General features: G+C 45.0%; 1 protein-coding gene across 1 annotated transcript in view; it reads left to right on the top strand.

The window, feature by feature from the left end:
- The window catches only part of PRDM6 (PR/SET domain 6), a 100,058-nt gene that overhangs the window by 83,254 nt on the left and 3,866 nt on the right, over positions 1–12,938 (top strand). The window contains exons 5-6 of the mRNA XM_040622539.1: positions 116–458; positions 9,151–9,327. Coding sequence (XP_040478473.1) covers positions 116–458; positions 9,151–9,327 — 520 coding nt within the window. The remainder of the gene's footprint in view (positions 1–115; positions 459–9,150; positions 9,328–12,938) is intronic.

Raw genomic sequence — 12,938 nt, 5'->3', positions numbered from 1 at the left:
AGTCCAGAAGATTTTTTAAAAATCTTGATGTATAGGAATTTTTTAAAGTGTGTGTTGCTGTGCTTATTTTAAAGGCCCCAAAACTCATCTTCTCCACCTCTTGCTGTTCTCCCAGTAAATGTCCCCTCGACGGTCATGGAGGCCATGTGCAGACAGGACGCCCTGCAGCCCTTCAGCAAGAGCGGCAAGCTGCCCCCCGCCGCCCAGCAGCGCTCCGTGGTCTTCCCGCAGACTCCGTGCAGCAGGAACTTCTCTCTCCTGGACAAGTCCGGGCCCATGGAGTCGGGATTTAACCAGATCAACGTGAAAAACCAGCGCGTGCTCGCGAGCCCGACTTCCACCAGCCAGCTGCACTCGGAGTTCAGTGACTGGCATCTTTGGAAATGCGGCCAGTGCTTTAAGACTTTCACGCAGCGGATCCTCCTACAGATGCACGTGTGCACGCAGAACCCCGACAGGTAACCCCGACTCTCGCTGCTCCCCACGGGGCCGCTTAGGGAGACCCGCTGCTGGCCTTCTGCCAGGCTCCGGGCGCCTCCTGCAGCCGCACCGCGCCTACGGGTGGAGGGGGGGACCCCGTGATGGGAGGTGTGTGCGTTCTGGAAGGGCAGAGAGCAATATGGGGCGGGGGGGGCTGCTGACTTTATTGTGGAGACGGGCTACGGGAACGCCAGTGGTTGCAGGGAGGACTCCACTCTTGCTTTCCACGCGGTTCTGTCCACATCCAAAGGGGAGCAAAGTAGACGGCACGTGTGTGAATATCATAGATGGAAAAATGAGATCAAGATCATCAGAATCCTCTCTGTCTTCCTAAGATAATATAGCCGGCCGCTCCGCTTGCTGTCACGGGCATTTCAGGGTTCACCTCCAGTGTGCCGTGGGTATGAACTTAATTAAGTACTAAGAGGTAATGAATTGGAATTTTTTGCTTAGTACTATTTTTCTTTAGAGCATGCAAAGCCATAAATCGTGCAAAGCTGTCAAAAGGAAATAACCTACTCTGCTAGTGATGTGCAGGAAAACAGACGCCACTTATTCAATAAACTAATATCCACACAGAAGAAAAATGTTGACTAGATACCTCAGAGTCAAAGTTGGTTTGAAAGTTTGTCAATAAAGAATTTTATGGCCATGAACTGAGGATGAAATTTAGCTGAACAAGTGAATTAAAATTTCAGGTGCTCTGACGAGTGGCACAGTAGATATAATGGAACTATTATTTATGAATCAAAACTGGTTTATTCGACAGTCTTGAGAGCCGGGAGCGCAAAAGACAAAAATCAAAATAATTCAATAAGAAAGGAGTGTGTTTTCTCTCTCTCTCTCTCCTTCACGTCCTGTGCAAATTTGATTAAACCCCAAATATCTAAGAAGAGCCTTGAAAACACACTTTGAATAGAAACGCAGAGAAGGATTTTTGGAAGGATGATAGGAGATGTGGAAGCAGTCTTCTGAATTATTATCTTCATTTGGCCACTGATTCACTTAAGCCACTCAGGCTCTCTCTGCCTTCTGTTCTACGCCCAGCTGTCCCCTCCCCGCCGTGCAGAGTACGACAGCGTCGTAGGAAACCCAGCAGGGACACATAGACTGGAGGTGTGCTGGAGACGGGGTGGATGTCTTCTAGAACAATAACAAGACTCCCTTGCAGTGTACATATGCCCATTTATATGTGTGTACGTTTTTATTTGTGCCTTTCTAGAAAACACTTGCTTAGCATCAAGCATTGCTCTAATTAGTGTTGAAATGGTTGCGTTAGGGGTGTTATGGCAGCAGGGTCTTTTTCTTTTTCAAAGATTTTATTTATTTGGGAGAGAGAAGGAGAGCGCACAAGCAGGGGGAGCAGCAGGGAGAGGGAGAGGGAGAAGCAGGCTCCCCACTGAACAGAGAACCTGATACGGGGCTCAATCCCAGGACCCTGAGATCACGACCTGAGCCGAAGGCAGATGCTTCACGGACTGAGCCACTGAGGCGCCCCAGCAGCTGGGTCTTTATAATCTTTTACTTTCACCAGTACAGACCCTGGTGAAAATATCACCAGACCTCCGAACATCTTAGTACTTTCTGGCTTTACAGGAGTTACAAAAGTTCTGAAAATGTTTTCCTCACTCAGAAAGGCTCTTCTTGGGAAGTTCCTCTCTCTTGCAAGGATACGTAGAGCTTTAAGATCTATCTATCCAGAGTTCACAATACATTTTCGTAGTTTTTTAAATATAAAAGGTGCACTAAATTGTGTTATCAACTTGCGTTTTAAATTGAGTGCGTTCAGGTGGACAGTTCTGTTTTTTGCGTGGGTGCATTGGCATAAAAATTGAGCACGCAAAGTGAAATGATGGTTGGAAGTGTCTGGATACTGGAACGCAAAGCTTAGCTTTGGTTATATGATTTCATGCTGAATATCACATAAAGCAATGAGAATCGGTCACAGTAAGTAGATACTGAAACGGACTCTTGTGTGTGACCCCAGTTACACTTGCAAAACCATATGTGTATTATGGTTTAAGTCCCTAGGAAGTCTGTTCCATCAAATAATAGTGTCATAATTTGCAAAGCGTCTATGTAAACTGTCAGAAAAATACCTGACAAATGGAGAAAACTTCCCTATACAACATACATTTCCACGAGAGACTGTTTGGTCAGTGTTGATTCCAGGCTAACGATTAGAGATTTCCAGCCTGTGCTAGACCCCGTTGGGCTTCTTTGACTTAGATGCCCAGGGGCGGTGTGGCCAGCCTTCCCAGATAGGCTATAGTGTCGGGTGCTTGATACCCAGGCCGGTAGCCGGAGCGGGATCAGATTACTCAGGCGCTGGGTTCGTACTTCTCCCTTCCCTGTGCTTTGCCGGTCAGCACTTGAGAGGCGGTCACCGTCATTCATGGATCAGTTGAATTTAAGATTTACGGCTTCAAAAAAATTGGGCCCTTTACAGGCAAAGTAATCAAGTACATTGTTTCTTTTTTTTTTTAAAGATTTTATTTATTTATTCGACAGAGATAGAGACAGCCAGCGAGAGAGGGAACACAAGCAGGGGGAGTGGGAGAGGAAGAAGCAGGCTCATAGCAGAGGAGCCTGATGTGGGGCTCGATCCCATAACGCCGGGATCACGCCCTGAGCCGAAGGCAGACACTTAATCGCTGTGCCACCCAGGCGCCCCAAGTACATTGTTTCTTAGTCATGTTGGGGAGATGCTTGAATTACTCCATCCTATGCAAATTGATTATTGGAGGTAAAGGGGCAAATTAGTGAAAGATACCCACTCACTTTGATGCACTTGTTTCTTTCTAGGTCCCCAATTTGCTTTTAGCGGCTAGGACCGGAATAGCTCTTTTCTGTTCTAGAACCTAGAATGCCGGCTTGGTACCAGCAGGTTTGGAAGTAAAAAAACACTCTCCATAATACTTAACCACATGAGTGAATTGCTAAGTAGGAGAAATATCCAGAGCTACAGGGGAGCATCAGATTTCTTCTATACGATGGTCCTGAAATTTGGAGCCTTTTCTCTCATTATTATCCATGTGGAGAGTTGCAACTGCTGAATGTACATATTTTCTTTAGTTACTGACTTCCTAAATCAGCTGGCTTTTGTGTCCATTCAGCCATATGCCGTGACAAAGCTTAGAATCTGCCAGTCAGAAACCATTTCCCCTCTCTTTGAAAAACTCGGAGCGCTTTTATTTTGGTAGGAAAATCTTGCTAGAACCAGAGGCGAAAAAGAGAGACACCGAAGACAAAGTCAGAAGGTAAACAGGTTAGAGTTTCAAACAGGTCCAAATTTGAAACAGGCCCGTGAATCTGAGGTCCAAAAGATTTTTCACTCAACGGACGGAATATTTGGCCACGAAACTCAAGACATTTGAACCTTCATCAAAGAGACTATATTCGTGAGCTTTTCCATGTGAGAGACCATCAATAAGTCTCTGCCTTGATATAAAAGAAAAAGCTCTGGGGACACCTAGGGCTGCCAGCATTATTACCATTTTTCATTACTACAATATTTACACTAAATGCAGAAAGAAATTCCAGTTGACCTGGCCAGGTAAGAATTAGCACTAAAGGTAAAAACACATCCCAAAGGGCTTAGGAGCCACAGAATTGTTACTTCTTGATTTTGTTCTGTTCATATTAAATCAACCACCCCCCAATTCTCTTCTTCCTTTTTCCCAAGCTACTGCCTTTGTCTCTGCCTGAATGAATTCAAAGGGAGGAAGCTATTAGGATCTAGACCCACCAAGATTTTATTTAGGGACTTCATAAATACTTGGGGTATTTGCATTAGCTTATGACCTAGGCTAAGACAGCTTAAATCGCTTTTTTCTTGAACCAGGAGTTAGAAATCCCTTTTCTCTTCTGTTTTTCTGCTGCAGAAACTCTCAACAGTCCCACTGGGGGGGCTCCAGAAAGGGGTAAGCGACGCCTACGATCTCGGTGGATTATTTTCTGATGACCACGTCTTCTTTTATTTTCGGCAGACAGTGTCTTTACAATGCTTATCTTTTATGTTGCGTCCTTTTCGTTTCTCCTTTTTGATTTTTGTGTGGCCCAGGTTTGCCTTTTAGTCTCCTGGGTGCCCCCTGAGCTGTTCACATTTGTGCTGTGTTGCGTGTCATTGACCGTGATTGGTTGTGGTGGTCCCAGGGGGCAAGACGACCCTCGGAGGTGCTGTGTGGTGGGAGGAGCCTGGAGACGATGCATCACCATCCCCTTCATCGTTTCTTTGCAATGTGTCCTGTTCTTGTGTTCCACTGTCCTCCCCCACCCCTCCTCACCGCCCCCCACCCCCAGCTGCCCCCGAGTGTGAAGCTTCTGTTCTTTCTAGGGTTCTGTGTTCTCCAGGTCCTTTGGCTCTGCACTTTTGCCACTGCCCTGAGATCTTTCCTCCTTCCATAGAGCTGTGTTCTTTTCTCCCTCCACACAGCCCAGCAGTGACCTCAGTGGTGCTCCCTTTGAAGTCTTGGAAGACGTGCACGTGGGCGGACTTGACGCGGGGCAAGGAGAGAATGTGGGCCCAGCCGAACAACTTTTGTCCCGGAGGCTTCCGTTGCCATGAAGGAAAAAAAAATCAAAGGATTAATATTTTAAACCAAACCACACTTAATTTTGTTAGATGTTTCATCCTTTTTGCTCTGTGTACACCAAACCAATTACAGACTCAAAGCAAATGAATTGCACATTGTCCTGGAGACGAATCTTCGGCAGAATTACTGCCAGTCACAGGGCGTGCCATGGGATGTATGAAATTGTCTCGCTGCTTTCCGTCTGCTTAAAGGTGGACCCACAGTGATAGGTGTTCACTAACTCGACCCAGGCTTTGTTGGATTTTTTTAGTTATTTATTTTTTTTTAATTGAGTATGGGGCACCTTCTCGTTTTCCATGAAGCCTTGATATTTCCGTGTTGACACTAGTCGCACACGAGGCTAGGTCAATTGAAAATCGTCAAAATTAAGCAAAATAGCTCGTCCATTTCTCATGCCGTGAACCGTGGCCGTGAACCATGGAGCTCATGGCTTCCATATTGGATAGTGTCCATAAAGAACGTTCCCAGCATCAGACAGCAGTGCTAGATGTCTCAAGTAGTAAAAAAAAAATAAAAATAAAAAAAAATAATTCATGAGCTTCTTCTGGTTTTGAGCTGTCGGCCCTTTGTGAGGAATGCTGGATGCGTTTGTTTTGAGAATAATGAATTGTCTGTGGGTGAGGACTCGGCGAGAATCAGAGTGCTTGAGGAAAGAGATTCCCATTTAGCTGAGAACCTGGAATGGGGAGAGCTAAACACAGCCCTCCATGAAACCAGTCTCCGAGCTCCTGCTGGTAGGACACATCAAAGAGAGGAAGAACTTTGGAGTTGAAATGGATTGTATCTGCGGGTTTAGTAACGTAAGCCTTACCTTTTGGCCAGACCTTGCCAAGTTAGTGAGAATGTTAGTTGTCAGTATAAAAAGAGTAATGGCAACGAATTTCATGCCCTCAAAGCCCTTCAGTTGTGAATTTGGAGTCTTAACCCCTGTGGCCAGTTGTTCCAGAGAAGATTCCATCATGCTCATCGTGTTTTCTGAGCCCTGCCCTCGGGCTTGGAGAATTCATTTTGTCTTGATTGTAGGCCTTTGTCCTTACCCTTTGTCCTTACCCAGCTCGATGATGTAGTTGGTGTTAAAATTACTTTTGGATTGTTTCCTTTTATTCATTTTTTAGGAAATAGCAAAAATCCAGGAAAAGAAGGAATCTTGTGTACTTGCTTTCTGACTTCTGTACTTTCTGAAGGCTGACTTTCTATAAATTTCTAGACTGAGAAAGAGAGAGACAAACTGTTATTATAGTGGCAGGTAGAGTACACATTTTAGTTCTGAATTCTGCATAAAGTCAGCTTCTGCCAACGGGAATGTAACCATTGGTGTAAACTTATTCGTCAAGGTACCTAAGAATGAAAGGACGTCGCTTTGTTTTTTGAGATCCGTTAAAGTAAGGTTGGGTTCTACCTTTTGGTACTATACTTTCTTGTTGCCCTGAATCCTTAGCTGTTTACTAAGTAAGTTTAAATGGTTCGTATTCTAATTAGCATGTGCACACACACACAGACACACGCACAACTGTAGAAGGCTCTGTGTCCCGGGAACTGGCTGATAGAAGATGGAGGTCAAATGCTGTGTCTTGTGGGGACCGTGTCTTGGACAGATCCTCGGGCAACACGTGTTTGTTGATTATCTGGAAGCAGGAACAGAGCGCGATGGGATCCAGGAGAACAGCTAGCTCAGTGTATCCCTCTTAGCAGAGAGATGAGACAGTCATCAGGAAGTCACGTTGACGTGTCTAAGTCCCACAGCTGCCTAACGCTAGCGGCTGAAGCAGGACTCCACTTTGCTGTCTTCCCTCTTGCTAGACCCTTCCATTCGGTCAAGCTAAATTTTACAAAGTTTTGAAAGCCGTGCCTCAGGTCACTGGATACCTAGCAAGTGCCTCTCAGGCCAGGAGTGGGCAAAGGGGGACGCGTTAGAATCCTATTTGCCTTTCCTTAGGATTCTCTTGGTAGGGAATAGGAGAATTCAAGATAAGCCTGGGGTCATTTCTGCTCTTGTGTGTGCAAATCTTTGCCATGGCGACTATTGACGTAAAAAGGATGGATTGACTTCTGACTACAGGAAATAAATCACCCCAACTTTTGACAGTAGACTTAGAAAAAAAGAAAAGATTAATTGGTTTTATTTAGTGGCTTATTGTTTATGTGATAGCTATTAAAAATAGGTAACCAGAGGCTAATCACTGTTAATGGTCCCTTCACTATTAGAAAAATCAATTGTCAGTGAATATAGCATGTGTTAATAAATTATTTTGTTTATAATCTTCCATAACATTTTAAAAAGTTCAGTCCTGAGAGAATTCTTTCTCGATGAATGCTTTAGGGTTAATGGTTACAGAGAACAGATTTGGCAGGGAGGACCTTCCCGTGTACGTAAAATTTTAATGGCTTTCAAAGCATTATTTAATAATTGTAATAACATGCACGTGTAATTTATCAAGATTGATAAACTCCTTACCAAGGATGCTTATATATATTTTTTGAAACTTGTTTGAGAGCAGTTAAATAGATTTCTAAATGTAAGTAATTAAAATTGTATAGTATTGAGTTATTGACCAATCCTGGACTATTAATCAAGCTAAAAAATTCTACAATCAGTGCTCAGCGCGCTGAAGCCTGGTAAAATAATAGTGTTTGTGTTCAGTGAGGCAAGTAGCCACAATTAAGCACTTCGCTTGACAAATGAGCGGGTCCACTTTATTTTGCACTTAATTGAATCGTTGTACATGCTTGCCCACCATTGTCTCCTGGCCCTTCGTTTTGGTTTCCGGGCTTTGGAGCTGGTGCGTTTGTGGAGGTTAAAACCATTAAGTCGGCTCCTGCCGTTGGCTTTCTCAAACACAACCAGGAAACGTCTGGGCCACCGACCAGGGCTTCGCGAGCGCCGTTCACATCCCTCCTGACAGATTCTTAATTTTCTTAACCAAAATTTTGATAAACAAATTAGAGCGCGTGTCCAAGAACAATGAGAGGTAGCTTCTAATGGGGAAAACTCCCCCAGGTTTTCCATCACGCCCCAGATTCTGCTTTAGTCAACGGCAGAACTTGTGTAGAGAAAATAGAATTTTAATCTATTTTATGAAAACCCCAAATTGATTTACTTCTCATGAGCTGCAAAGAACGTTCTCTGATAATCTTGCTAATTATCAGGTGTTTGTCACAATTTCCCTCCACTTGCCTTCACACCACCCTCGTCCCTCCTGCAAACATAGTGACATCCCGTCATTTCTGTGCTGCTATAAATCATTGCTTGCCGCCAAATTAAACTGGTGAACCGAAGTTTAAAAGAAAAGACCCAGTGGATAAATATATATGTGTGTGTGTGTGTGTGTGTGTGTGTGAGTGAAGAGTAAGCACAAGTCAGGATTGCTTTTACAAAGAGACAGATGTGGGTACACACCTGGGTCCATCCGTGAACTCTCGGATGACCCCAAGTTGAGGTTGGGTTTGCAGACCCCAAGGCAGTTGAGTATTTATTAAAACACGCAAGCAGCTCGCTGCCTTCTCTGCATGTTTCCCCCAGGATCAAGTCCACACACCCTAGAGTAACCTTGGCCTCAAGAACTTAATTCCTACGAGGACGGCGTACCCGCTGTTTTCTGAACTGACAGAGATAGTAACAGATGCTTTCCCTGCCCCGGAGGATTAGGGTGAAGATGAAAGTAGGTAATTGATGGAGCACTTTGAAGAGTTTCAAGTGCCACGGAATTGGGAGCGACAGTGACATATCTTCTCTTGTTACGTTCTGCTTAATCAAGCCCATACTTCTAATGCCTCCGAAAGTGCGCTAATATTTGCCTCGGGTGGGGATAAAAACAAGAAGGTACGGGTTCTTGAAATGGTACAGTTAGTACCAGAAAGGAATACTCATTTGGGAATTAATGGGCCTCAGAAGCTCTGTGAATTTTGTTCCCGTGGCAACAAGTACGGGTCTCAGGGACCCAGCAGCCAGAGCCCCAGGGGCTGTTTGGAAAACTGAGAAAATGTCACCAGAAAGTTCTGGCCCTTGCTTCATGATCCTGATTTGCCCTGACTGACACAGACGGTAATGACCAGGCAGTCTCTTTATTTGTTTCAGACCTTATCAGTGCGGTCACTGCTCCCAGTCCTTTTCACAACCGTCCGAGCTGAGGAACCACGTGGTCACTCACTCCAGTGACCGGCCTTTCAAGTGTGGCTACTGTGGCCGTGCCTTCGCCGGGGCCACCACCCTTAACAACCACATCCGAACCCACACTGGAGAAAAGCCCTTCAAGTAAGTAGAGCCTACCCTGAACCTCCTTTCCTCTCAAGCTGTGCGACCATGGACACGGGAAGGTCTTTCTGGGTCTGTTTTCTCATCAGAAAAATTAAAAAGTTAGGAGTAAGTCATTTTAAGATTTCTTTCTCGTTTCCGAGGATCTATGCTTCTAGAATTTAAGCTGGCAGCCCCCACAAAGTGCCATCTTTGGGTCACCAGCAAGCCCATGACCGTCAGTGAGGTGACCCGGTTTTTAGGACGTCTAAATAGTCATCCCTTGGGAAACTTGAATGTTTTAGGATTCTGGTGGATGCTTTCCTCCCCTTTCCTATCTGTTCAAGTGGTTTAAATCTGTGATAGAAGCCAACTTGTGGCTTTTCGAGCGTGCCCTTCGGATCTCAGAATTACTATGTTGGTGACACAAAACAAAACACAACCACGTGCAGGGCACATCCGAATTCTTGAGGATTCAGGGAATGTAGTTTTAAAAAGGTAGGACTGAGCTCCGAGGACTTTGGCAAGGTAAGAGCCCCCCAGACAGAGATTGTTTCTAGATATAGACCATTCATGAAAACAGTGGACATCTGAATCATGCAAGATGGCCTGTTCCTTCACTCATTCATTTATTCATGTATGTGTCATTCATTCAGCAAATATTTATTGAGCATCTACTTTTGTACTGGGCACCCAGCTAGGCTCAAAAGATACAGAGGTGAATGAGACTTGCTCCCCCTGTCTTTGAAGACCACGTAGTTTATGGGGAAGCCCAATTAATAAACAAGTATTACAACATAGGATGAAAAGTATAAAAGTGAAGAACAGTAAGCCATATACACACAGTGCTGCCGGGTAGCCCAGAAATGGAGTTATCAGTGCTGTCTGGTGGACAGGATGTTTAAGATGGGTTTTGAAGGATGAGTAGGAGTTTTCCAGGCATACAAGGGAAAGAGGCATTCCTGGCAGCCCAAGCAGCATGTGGAAAGGCTTGGGAGTGTGAACCAGTACTTTTGACTTGCTCAGTTGTCCCAAAGCAACTTCTGCTGTCTGTGTGATGGATTCTTTTTTCTCTTCAACCCTCCACATATCTCTTCACTCATTTGCTGCCTTGGTTTTCCCTGGTTGGGAAGGACAATTCAAAGGACATAAACATGTAGCCTATTTACTTTCTGTAGGACAAGATCAAGCAAAAAGAGAAATGATTCAGGCAGTAGGAGACGGATCCCCTGGCTCAGTTTCAGCCCATGAGTCTTTGTAGAGTCTTATTACCCATGATTTCCCTTTTGGACCTGTTGGTGTGGTCCATTGTTGCCCTGGCACTCAGCCTGAGGCTAGGTTTGCTGGCCTGGGTCCTGCCTGCCTCGGTGTCTGCCATCAGAGGGAAGAACTCGTAAAAATTTGTCGTCTTCACTTACCTCCCCGTGAATCAGTTACCTTTATTCATTATCCTCAACCGGTTTCATCATGGTTTAATTTACGATATTAATAATAAAAAGAGTTTTAATTTTTCTCCACGTACATGGGTGTAGCTTGTGCACTGCACAAAAGCATTTGGCTAAGGGGATAGAAAGAGGTCTAAAATCAAAGCCTGCACTGCACCAGCCAAGCCGGACACTCCGGGGGCTCTGAGAGCCCAAAGGGACCGCTTTTTTCTCATCTACCCTGCGGGCCACTGGTTAGCGCAGGTACTGGGGTTCCTAACACAGGTGTTTGTGTCCTGCATGGTGGACTTTGTCATCGTCCTCGGGCCTGACTGTCAGGGGGTTCAGAGATTCTGGCTTCGTCACTGCTCTGGATGTGGAAGAGGACAGTCGCCCAAGTGCCATGCCTTGGAGCAAGAGAGTTTTTCAAAAGCGAAGGTGTGGGAGGACTGGCGATCCTTCTGGCCCCTTACATTAGAGAGGGCAGCCCGGCAGCCACGGTGCCAGGAATCAGATTGATTTTTATCTCGTTGCTGTGTAAATAGATTTTAGTAATTAATTGAAGAGGTTTCAGGGTCAAAATGGGAAATAGATTTCTATTAATGTTCAGGTGTTACTTATGTGTAACCTCGTTGACTCCACTCAATTTTTTTTTTCTCTAACATCCTGTTTTTGTCATGTTTCCAATAGAGTTGCCATTTTAACTTTAATTCATCGGAGTAATATTTGAGGGGCTTTCATAATTGCAACTTTTTCCTTTCTTAAAGTATGTTTTTGTGACCATCGCCTAATTTCATCCAGAAAACAAATTAAGAAAACCGCGAGGGTTGGTCGGATTAGATTCTGGGTCCATGCTGTAGTTCCTTCTGCTTGTACTCTTACTCAGATAGCTTCATGCTGTATGTAGGGTGGGGTGGGCTTTTTTCCTTTTGATTTAGCAAATGTACATCCCCAGGGGAGAACCGAGTGTCCGCTCATTTAAAGAGTGCAAGTTTTAAACATCTTCTAGGAAAACTAAATCCTTCAGTGTATACAGTCAGATCTTCCAGGACTGAACTATCCCAGGGGAGTTTTGGGAAGCTTCTCACCATAGCTCACAGATATCCATCCCACGGACATTTGTAAATATTATGAAGATACCCTTTTACAAGCTCATAAAAGAAATGTTTGAAAAAACTTGTTGCAAATTAGTAAAAGGGATTTCACAGCAACAGTTAATTTTACTACTTCAACTAATGGGTATTGGCTTAAACAATGTTACAAGGAAGGGGCAGGACCTCATAAGGATGCAGAACCCTAAACTGTACGCCTGGGGCAGCTTGCAGGGAGATGCCCCAAATGGCTCAGCCCCCAAATGGTCCAACCCACCCAGGGCCCAGGAGGCGTTCGCAGAATTCTCGGGGGCCGGCCACGACAGAGGAGGGCCTGTTCCAACATCTAAAATCTTCTGCTGGGATGTGGGCGTAGGCACATCAAGATTATTGCCATCCCAAGAAGGCTCGAGAAGACCTGGCAGTAAGAGATTAGAGTCTCGGTCCAGGCTTTGCCTCATGATCCGATGGGCTGAGATCCCTCTGGAACACTCCACCCCCGCAGGCAGCAGGTAGGTCACGGGCCTGTTGGCAGGCGACTTGGCTGTAGGCATAGAACTTCTATGGTAAAGGAGTACGTAGGAAAAATACCCACCAAGGGAGCATAATGAAGGTCTTGGCTTTCAGTTTGTACGGTGGGACTGGAAGTCATCGGCAGCAAGGCACGAGAGCAAGACATCATTTCGTTTAACGGCAGCTGCCAGCTCTTTATGGAAAAGAGGAAAGAAGGAAGGAAGGAAGTTCATTGGCATCTCCAACTTATTCTTTCTAGTGAGGACTCCTTCCTCCCTCCCTATTCCTAAACGTAATCTCTGAGGATTTCAGAGGGAGCTGCTCTCCTCTGCTCTGCCTGGAGCCACGTAAACTACTTGGTGCCCAGCTTTGGAGCCTGGGGAGACCAGGACTTCCCATACGAAAGGCCCTTCTCTTCATGTTTGTCAGAAGCAGGGGAAAAAACTCATCAGTACGTCTTTGCCTTAAGTAAAGACACATTGGCTCCTTATTAAAAAAAAAATCCAAGCATATTCCATAGAACATCTAATATTTTCACAAGATTCAGGCAACAGAGCAATTGAAAAGAGCACATCAGTAAATACACATTGAGCACACTGTATGC

This window comes from Ursus maritimus, unplaced genomic scaffold (assembly GCF_017311325.1).
Source record: "Ursus maritimus isolate PB19 unplaced genomic scaffold, ASM1731132v1 scaffold_5, whole genome shotgun sequence".
NCBI classification, from domain to species: Eukaryota; Metazoa; Chordata; class Mammalia; order Carnivora; family Ursidae; genus Ursus; species Ursus maritimus.
Note: the sequence above shows the minus strand (reverse complement) of the source record. Positions and strands in the feature narration are given on the sequence as shown.